Here is an 11,021-nt window from a genome sequence, read left to right as displayed (position 1 = left end):
CCCACATTCAGAGGAAGGACTGCAGAAGAGGAAACATATAAGAAAAACAACTGCTTGAACGCATGGGTCAGGGTGGACATGACTGAGGGTGTAGACTCGAAACTACCACACCAATGCAACTACCAACAATTCGGAAATTGGTCTTGTTCAAGGACACATGACAAAACTAGTGGAAACGCGCATCGGCCAAGGGTGGGGAGGGGCACGGGGGGGGGGGTTGAAGGGGAAAGGGGAGCATGAATCATGTAACCACGTTAAAAATGAATATTAATAAATGTTAAAAAAAAATAAATGAGGAAAACTATGCAAAAAAAAAAAAAAAGTAAATACTTCTTTGTCTCCATGACAGACACCTTAAAAAAAAAAAAAAAAAAAAAAAAAAAAAAAAAGAAAGGTTAACAAAGGCATAATGGCAATATCCAGCATCAGCTAGAATAGTGGTTTTTTTTAATTCACACACACACATATTGAGGAATTTCTGTAGACAGTTGAAGATAAAAGAATGGAGTACAGATGTAAATAGACAGGAAGTAATGATTTCACGAAGTAAATGGAGGTGAGTGATTGACTAGATTAGCAAGATGTGGACAATAGCAATTCTAGCAAGTAGATGAGAGTGGGAAGAGAAAGAAATAATAACAAATAAGGAGGCTGTAACCAGACAGCCAAAGTACTGAGATAAAGCTAAGATCATTATGGGGAAAACTTTAAAAATCTGGTCAAAGTAATGATTAGATTGGGTACTTTCCCATGATTTAAGGATAGATAAGGTTTTGATTATTACTAGCCCAACAGCCCAGCACAGTGCAAATATAACTGCCTGAAAGACAGTAGAATGAGCAGTTGTGAAAAGCTGAGTGATAGATGAGAGAGTGATTATCACAACTCACAAGAATCAATTAGAATCATTAAGGCCATTGATGGGGCCTTAATCTCTCTGTACCTTGTGTCAATCTGATTTTCCTTTTCCTTGCTACATGATCTTGGACAGACCACCTTTCTTTATTTCAAATTCTCCATCTGCAGAATGAACCTTAATTATTCCAAATTTAGTAGAATTTACTATCATCTTAGTGGCTTTAAGAACATTCAAATTTAGTTAACAGATTTGCAAATAAATCACATTCAGACTTTGTCAATGTGATTGTTCTTTTGAGAATGAATGACGCCCACTACAAATATTTTTGAATGACTCTGTGGAAAAACTGCTGAACTTGAAGTCACAGAAACTAAATCAAATCTCAACTCTTCTTTTTACTTCTTTCAGGTAATTTTAAGGTGGTAAAAAAGATAATTATTTGTTTAGTGTCCCTTGAGAAAGCCTCTTGTTCCTTACTAATATCATTAAGAATGCTCTCAATATGTGTTTTCATGTCTTTCATAAATTTTTTTTATAGTTTGGAGATAGGTATATAGATTGGTAATTATTTTTCTCTTAGTATCGATTTTTCAGTACAAATAAGATCCAAGATTTTTTTCATATATTTAGTAACTTCCCATTATCCAGAAACTTTATAAATTGACTTCTCAACATCCTAACAATTACATCAGCTTCCTTACATATCTGTTTTCTAAACACACAGTCCAATACTGCTGCTTTTCTCATCTTTGTTTTCTTTAGTGCCTTTTATATATATCAGTACTTTAGGGACTGTGGTGTTAAGATCCAGGTATTATGGTTCCACTATCTTTCATGAAGAAAACAATTTGTTAAGATGGTTTTTGCAAATATTTTCCATTTTTCTTCTGGACTGTAACTCTTCTTTCATCTTAAAATTTAAATGCGCTTGGGATAATGATTTGACATTGGTTGGATATTTTGCTAAGCTTTCTTTAATGTGAATTTTACCTTCCACTATTTTTTTCCTGCCTTATGAGATGATTCTGCTCATAGTTGTCCATCATTCCTCATAAAATTTCACAAATGAGTTATATTTCAACCTTGTATTGCTTTTGGCAAGCATCTCTCTAAGGCACTCTCTAGGCTCTTTTGGTCTCCTTGTCATGTCAGTTAATTTTCATTGGTTAAGCTGTGATATAAAAATATGCTGTCATAAAAATGATAAATAAAAACCATACAAGAAATATGGAAAGACCTATATAATGTGATGTTGTGGGAAGCCAATAAGAGAAGAGATGAAAATCTGAGACTCCTCTTTTGACCCCTTTTGTGATCCTTGTGATTTCTTATTGAAAAGTATTATGGCCTTATTGAAGAGCTTTAGCTTCCTAGTGGGCCAGCATTTAAAAGGTTAACACTCTCCCACTTTGGCCAGGAATGCAGCTGCCTGGTACAGCCAAGGCCAAAACCTTAGCAGGGGCAATTCAACCCTGAGAAAAATATTCCCTAACTTGGCTTTCTGATAAGAACCCTGTCAAAATTTAGCCTTGGCCTTGGTCTGTTCTGAAGCCAATGAGACCTTTTGTGTTTTGATATGACATAATTTGTAACTTCTGTACATCTGCAAAGTTTCGGGGGGGGTGTTCTTTTGTGTGAAATGAGGCTTGAAATATATAATAAACTCCATGCTCCTGGAGACAGAGCTAGAAGCATGAGCAAAAAGACAACTCCCATGTCCCGTTATTTCCTTATCAACCAAACTGTCCTTATCAGATTATCAGAGATGATAAATAGATCTCAAGATGATATAAAATAAAATTGCAATCAGAACTATGTACATACTGCCTGTAGTTATATTAAGAAATAAGGAAAGGAGGACAGAACCCCTGTTAAGACAGAACAACTTCAAGTAGGCCTAGAAAGAGAGTCTGAACAAAAACATTGCCTTTTCCTAAATGGTTGCTCATTAAATTGTTTTTGTTTGCTGTTTTTAAAAGCTGAGGAAAATGAGGGTATGTCCTTCGATTAGGGAATGGCTGAACAAATTGTGGTATCTGTTGGTGATGGAATGCTATTGTACTCAAAGGAATAATGAACTGGAGGAATTCCATGTGAACTGGAAGGACCTCCAGGAATTGATGCAGAGTGAAAGGAGCAGATCCAAGAGAATATTATATACAGAGTCTGATACACTGTGGTACAATCGAACATAATGAACTCTACTAGCAGCAATGTAAGGATCCAGAGCAATGCTGAGGGACTTATGAGAAAGAAAACTTGCCACATTCAGAGGAAGAACTGTGGGAGTAGAAACGCAGAAGAAAAAAACTGCTTGAACACATAGGCTGATGGGGATATTAATGGGGATATAGACACTAAACAATCACTCTAGTCCAACTATCAATAATATGGAATTAGGTCTTAGTCAATGATACATGTAAAACCCAGTGGAAATGTGCATTGGCTACAAGGGGGTGGGGGATTTGAGGGGAGAGGGAAAGAACATGAATCATGTAACCTTGGGAAAATATTCAAAATTAAAAATTAAAAAAATTATTTAAAAAAAAGCTAAGGGGTTGGGAATCAGATTTTGCTTTGTGATATATATATATACATATATATATAGTGAGACATATACATATGTGTGTGATTGTGTATATATGCATATGCATATATGTATATATGTATATATATATATGATGCATGACTCAAAATTAAAGGTTCTACATTTACACAACTGGGTACAATATTACAGACATCTCTTTGGTTCCTGTCTTCTCCCAGAATTTCTTCTGGGAACATCAGATTTTGGCTAGGTTTTATTTTTTTATTTTTGTTCATTTTTTCATATAGGTCTTCCCAAAGAACATTAGATTGTGGCGCATGTCTGTGTCTACCCTAGTTAAAGCAAAAAGAGCCCATTTCCAGTAGGATGACTACTTGGCAATGAATTCATTGACTGTGGAAACTTAAGAAAACAAAGAAAATTCCAAAATAGTCCCCATTCTTTTATAAAATTCCATTTCTGCTTTGATGGTGGCAGAAAGTAGAGCAGAGGCTGCTAAGAATTATGGTTTTTAGGCTATCTATTTAGTTATTGGTATCATTAATGTGAAATCCTTATCCAGTGACCAGTATTGACATATAGAGAAACTGAATGGTGTTATTCTTGTTATTCTCCTTATATTTTTATTTTTTCAAAACCCTTACCTTCCATCATAGAATCAATACTATGTATTGGTTCTAAGGCAGAAAAGTGGTAAGGGGTAGGCAATGGGAGTCAAGTGACTTGCCCAGAATCACACAGCTAGAAAGTGTTTGAAAGAAGATTTGAACCCAGGACCTCCCATTCTCTGGGCCTGGCTCTCAATCCACCTAGCCACCTAACTGCCCCCATTATTCTCCTTATAAACAAAACCAAAAGATGAAAAGAAGTTATAGCTAAATTGATGGATGGATAACAGGTTCTTCTTGATGAAGTAAATAAAGGAGTTGACAGAGTTGATTTTATTATGGGTCCAAAGAAAACATGAAACATTACATGAGACATTTCATCATCTCATAATGCAGTGTGCATCATAAGCTTTTGCAAAAAGATAACAAAAAATAACTGGAAATCCTACATTATCATCTTTGTGGAGAATGAAGATGTCAAGAAATTTTTTAAAGAACTTCTTATGACCCTCAAAGAAAAACCAACACCTAACATATATCAACAGGAAGAACTATTTTTTGTAGTTTTCTGATAATTTATATCAATCAAATCTTAAGAAGAGACACAGTATCCTCAAAAGTGTTTACTACTGTCTTGGAAGACATCCAACAAAAAGTCCAAATCAAAGAGGAATTCCCTAAAGATCATTTGTGTCAAACTTAAGGAGAAAAGGGGGCCACTAAATCTTATATAAGTATTGCTACAGGCTACATATTCACTTAGAAAAACATGCTAACATTATCTATGTTCTTCTGTATTTTTATTTATGTTGTTAAATAATCTACAATTACATTTTAATCTGGTTCTGGCCGCACTTGAGAGCCTGCAGTCCACATGGCACTTCTACTATAGCAGACAAGGTAATTTAGGTGCTGTTTTAAATTGATTTTGTAATGATGGTATCAAGCCACAGAACATTGCAGTAAGATCCATGATGTAAGAGAAATCCATGATTATAGTTTAACATAGTAAAAATCTTGTGGATAAAGAGTTCCAAGTACATTAGATGCCCCTGAACAGTAAGAAATCCTCGTTTGACCCTGCAGTCTCTGCAAAATATCATCCAATATCTCTCCCCCTTCTCAACTTGTAGAAAATGCTGTCACTATATCTTCCTTCAATTTCTCCTCTCATTTTTCAACATGTAGTCATATGAATTCTGATCTTATCCCTCTACCAAAGCTGTTTTTTCCAATTACCAGTGCTCTTTTAATTGCCAAATCCAGTGGCTTTTTTGCTGTCATTATACTTTTTGATCTCTCTGAAGCATTTGACACTGTTAATGACTCTTTTCTCCTAGATACTCTTTCCTCAACAGGTTTTGTGACATTGTTCTCTTGATTCCTTTCCTACCTGTCTAAAACTCTTTCTCAAACTCCTTTGCTAAATCATTCTCCATATTACCAATTCTAATTGCAAATATCCAACCAGGCTTTATCCTTAAGCCTTTTCTCTTTATATTCCCTCTTAGTGCCTCATTCAACTCCTTTCCATTACTAAACTCCTCTCTCTGTAAATGACTCCCAGATCTATCCATCCAGCCCCACCTTCTCCTAAATTCCCACATCACTAGCTACCTACTGATGATGATCAATCATGTATCCTACAGGCATCCCAGACTCAAAGGAGAGCTCATGGCCTTTCCTCCAAATCATACTGATTTGCTAGCTTCCCCTTCTTCTGTCAAAGACACCATCCTCCTTCTAGGTTCACAACTTCAGCCTCATCCTTGTTGCCAGGTCTTGTTGATTCTTCTTCTATCATACCTCTCCTAGGTGTCCCCTCTTCTCCCTTCGAGGCCACCCCCCTAGTATCTCTCACCTAGTAGCTTCTTCAGTGGTCCGATGCCTGCTTCTTTCTCTATCTAGAGTCCCTCCTCCGCACAGATGCCAAAGTGATATGCCTAAAGAGCATCCCTAAAGGGCTTTGGCAGGTCATTTTTCTATTCAGTAAATGCAATAGCACCCCATTATCTCTAAGATCAAATTAAAACTCTTCTTTCTGGCACTTAAAAGCCTTCATAACCTAGCTGCAGCTTTGCTTACCAGCCTTATTAGGCAGTCGTCCCATTCACGAATTCTTTAGTCCAGCCAAAGCGGCCCGTGCATTGTTTGTCATCCCATCTGTTCATCTCTCATCGGTGTCCTTTTACTAAAGCTGTTCCCCATGCATGCTTTCCTTACCTCTGCCTTAGAGTTCCTGTTTTCCTTCAAAGCTCTGCTCAAATGATACTCGAGACCTTTCCTGAACATCCATTTACTAGTGCCAGCCTTCAAGAAAAGGCTGCATTTATCTTGGATAATTTTGTACCTACTCATTTTACATACACAACTATAGGTACGTATTATCTCCAATAAGAGTTAACATTTACAGAATACATTTGTAAGAGATGAGATCAGTCCAGATGCTGAGTGTTGCCATTCTGGAGGTATGCTGCCCATTCTGGTGGACTGATAACCACATCTTGAGCAGCTCATTAGCCACCTGTCCTACTGACCTTACCTTTAGCCCAACCACAGAACCTTTCGAAAATTGGGCTACATTCATAGCTATTGTCTTTCCCTCACTGGGCTTTTATTGCCTATTTTCTTATATTATAGACTCCTGAAGTGTGAATTTACAAGGCTCTGCAATTCCTTTAAAAAAAATTGGCTGTGAAGCAGCATGAAGTAAAGCATTCCAGAATTCTCTGGGTATAAGACCTCTCTACCACCATCTTGCACACACACAGATCCTTAAAGGAATGGGTTTTCTGAGTAACTGGCTACAGCTGTCGGTCAATTATTCTCAATGTCATGGTTCCTGTGCTCTTTCCAGGTTGTTAGGGGGTGATTACGGATTCCTGTCAAATGAGATGTCTACTATATATTCAACATGAGGCATTTTGTATTTTCTCAGTCTGTGGCTCTCAAGGATTAGGAGGTTAAGCAAATTTTAGCAAGCCAAATGGAACACAGACTAGGAATGCCGTGCTAGAAGCATGCACAACAGACATGCCAAAAGTTTGAAGATCGCTGCACAAGCAGATTAAAATTTTATATAAATACACTCATCTTGATTGTCACATCCACCTGGCTTTACACCTACATGCATAAAAATGACCCTGGGCCTAATTTTCAAAGATATTTACCTCCTTGTTGCAGCTTTTAGCTGTCAAGCACCAAAGTATTTTGTGTGTTATATCTATCAAAAATGATTAAGGAGCTAGGAGGATTGATGCATGAGGATAGATTAAGAAAAACTAATTCTTTAAAACTTGGCTAAGTGACAGCAAAATGGTAGATAGGAAAACTGTCTTCTGGGCTCAAGGACTGCAGTGAAAGATGGAAAAATTGCTTAGCACGATCCCAGAAAGTAGATCTAGAAGCATTTAACTCAGAGAAAGCTTACTGAAAACCAAAAAGAAAACCTTCTGTTAGTGGCAATTGTCTTAATTAGTCTCCCCAGGAAATGAGAGATCTCCAGAACCTGAAGTACTTTGGGATGTCTGACATAGCTTTCTAAGTTTAGGTTGATGAGGTTTACAGTTTATGTATGAGACACAGGTGACCTGTGCATGGACCAACCATATAGGATGTCCCCATATATGCATTAGTAAGGGCATTTAATCCAGGCAGTTATTATTTTTCTTACAGAAATACAAATTTATGGCAGGAATAAGTTTGAGGAAGGAGGATCCAGACCTATAAGATTGAGTTATTATAGGGAATTCCTAGTACGAAAATTCTGTTTATGTATGCTTAATATGCAACTCATATGTAATTTATATTCTTAGAGAAAAAATGACACTGGAATAGCATTTCCCTTAGAAATATAATCTGACTCATTAAATATATATTATTATTATATATTGTGGTTGTATATTATAATTATACTTTAAAATATTCACCTAGAGCAGTGATGACAAACCTTTTAAAGACCAAGTGCCCAATCTGCAACCCTGATGCTGTATGTGAGCCACCCCCTTCCCCCAGAAAGGGGAGGGAGGAAGCACTCCAATTGAGCTGCTGAGTAGAGGGGCATGTGATGAGAGAAATGTCCTCAGGCATGCATGGAGAGGGGGAGGGGAGAAGCCCCTCCAGCACATATGCCATAGGTTTGCCAACACCAGCCTAGAGGAACCATTGTCAAGGACCTTAACCACTGCCTACGGTAGAAAAAGGCAGAAGTTCCAGGGCTGAAATGACTTTGCAGGATGAAGAGGTTCCTGGGGCATGATGGAGAAGTCCAGAGGAGGCTTAGGTGTTCTTCTAAGGGAAATGCTTTTCTGGTGTCATTTAAAAAAAGAAATGTCTTTTGTTCCACCACCTTATTTATTTATTTTTGATTATGTTTGTTACCTCTAAATACCCAATTAACTAACTCCTTCCCTCTCTCCCCTCCCCCCATTAGAGAAGGCATCATTTCATAAAAAATATGTATATATAAAACAATGTCTTACCTACTTATCAGTTCTTTCTCTAGAGATCATTTTTGCCATTCTTGGTCACTTAATATATATTTTTAAAATTCTCAAATGTGCTCTATTCTTAAAATTTTCAGTTTAATTTCTAACTCAGTCTTATGAGGGGTCAATAATCCCCCTGAATGGGTAAGAAATGACATACCATCAAAAAAAAATCTCTCATATCAGGAAAAAATAAGAAATTGTCTTACTAGTCTTACTGAACTCTGGATACATTATTCTGTCATTATAGACTATTTCTGTCCCATTTGTGAGAAGGAAATGACTTTCCTTTGTAATTTTATTTTCTAGTCTAAAATGAAGGGGAAAAGGATCCTGGGGACATTGTGTGTGTGTGTGTGTGTACATATACACATATATGTATGTATGCATAATATAAATATCTCATAATTGTCTTTTTCCAATTAGGAAAAGCAACTGTCTTTATTAACTGACCTTATCAATTGATCAGTGCCCAATCTCAGTTGAATCTATTTTTGCCAGTAGCTAACAGCTTTACAGTCTATCTCAGACCTTTGACACAAACAGATATTTTCTTACTGGGACTGTACACTTCTGAACATATGCACCTAGTACAAGAGCTTTTAGACAGAAATACTTAGTGGTATCCTCACACTGAAAATTGGATAGTAATACCTAGTAGAAGGAGAATGATAGCAATTCATTTTGTCTTTTTATAGGACCAGCATGTTAAATGTGAACTAAATAGTCTTTCCCCATTTCTGAAATCTTCATACTATTTGGTGATGTATGTTATCAATTTGTATTGCAGGGCAGCCTTTGGCAAGGAGTCTGAAGTTCTAATTGGGAACCTCGGTGATAAATTAATCCCACAACAAGAGATCCTACGTGATGTCAGTGACCTAAAGGCTTTGGCCAACATGCACGAGAGCTTGGAGTGGTTGGCAGGACGAACAAAATCAGCTTTATCTAATCTTTCAACATCTCAAAGTAAGTGCCTGATTCACGTTGCCCCATTTAGAGGTTGGCTTAAAGGCCACCTAGGAGAATTTCATTTAGACATGCAGATAGCAGGTAAAATGTACCTCCCAATGGTCTACTCTGTTAGAAATAGCTCCACTTTACTTTCTTCAAAGGACAACTCATGTGTTCCTCCCTGGATGATGTCTTTTTTGAACCTCCCCATAGTATTAGTGCTCTGTCCTTGTTGAAATTACTTTGAATCACTATATCTGTCTACCTACCTATCTTTCTGTCACTAGACATATCTAAATATCTATATCTCTGTAGACACACACAGAAATAATACTTTCCACATAGTCGGCACTTAATAAATGTTGACCGAATTAAAGTACAGTTCAATTTTTGTTCTCAGATTTCTTTGTAACCTTAGGAAAATAACTTATTTCCTTATTCTTGTATATAGTATAGAAAGCCAATGAGGCCTGTTTTAACACAGCTTTTATACCAAATTTCAGAAATATGTAGCAGTTGAGAACAAACTGGAGCATCTCACAGAAATAAGTTCTTTTTAAGTAGTAGAAAACTATATTTTTCATTCTTGCCACAATATGTTAAAAAATAGAAACTTGAAGAAAGGAAGTGTATATAAGTATTTGATATAGGATAATACAGAAAACAATTAAAAGGAAAAATAATTTAGAAGAGAAGAAAAATAAAGTTTGAAAATAAGGACAAAAAGAAATTATCTTGGTCAAGAAATAAAAGAGTAATCAAAGAATATCACAAGAGTAATCAAAGAATATCCTTATAAGGAGAGAGGAGAGAGGGAAAGCAAGGGGGAGACAAAGAAGATTAAAGAAAGTCGATTCTGAAGTGAATGTTAGGATAAACTATTAAAAGAGTATTAGGAGTAAAATGTTGGGGGCAGCTTGGTGGATGAGTGGATAGAGAGACAAGTCTAGAGATGGGAGGTCCTGGGTTCAGCTCTAGCCTCAGATACTTCTCTAGCTGTGACCTTGGGCAAGTCACTTAACCCTTGGTTCCAGCCTCAAATGAGGAGGGGAAATTATGGGGACACTGTACATATGTATGTGTATATATATATATATATACATATATATATATATATATACAGACACATACACATATAACATTATAAATCTCTCATAACTGCCTTTTTCCAATTAGGAAAAGCAACTGTATTAACTAACCTTATTGATTAATCAGTGCCCAGTCTCAGTTGAATCTGTTTTTGCTGGTGGCAAACTTTACAATCTATCTCAACCTTTTGACTCAAACTGATATTTTATTATTGCAGTGATGGCAAACCTATGACACATGTGTCAGCACTGACACGCGTAGCCATTTTCAATAATACGCAGCCACATACAGAGAAGGATAGGGCTGCATGCTGAGGATGAAAATTTTGCTGTAGTGTAGTGTAGACACTCTGTGCACTAGAGATGACAATTCTACCTATATTAATTTATGTATTTTGGTTTATTAAATACAGTTATATATTACAATTATACATTTTTGTTATTTAAACTATAAATATCATGAAATTATGGTTTTTT

General features: G+C 36.4%; 1 protein-coding gene across 1 annotated transcript in view; it reads left to right on the top strand.

The window, feature by feature from the left end:
- Positions 1–11,021, top strand: part of EXOC4 (exocyst complex component 4) — an 892,087-nt gene that overhangs the window by 753,957 nt on the left and 127,109 nt on the right. Inside the window, exon 14 of the mRNA XM_044679735.1 lies at positions 9,293–9,471. Within this exon, the coding sequence (XP_044535670.1) occupies positions 9,293–9,471 (179 nt within the window). The remainder of the gene's footprint in view (positions 1–9,292; positions 9,472–11,021) is intronic.

This window comes from Gracilinanus agilis, chromosome 5 (assembly GCF_016433145.1).
Source record: "Gracilinanus agilis isolate LMUSP501 chromosome 5, AgileGrace, whole genome shotgun sequence".
NCBI classification, from domain to species: Eukaryota; Metazoa; Chordata; class Mammalia; order Didelphimorphia; family Didelphidae; genus Gracilinanus; species Gracilinanus agilis.
This window is presented reverse-complemented; position numbering and strand designations above follow the sequence as displayed.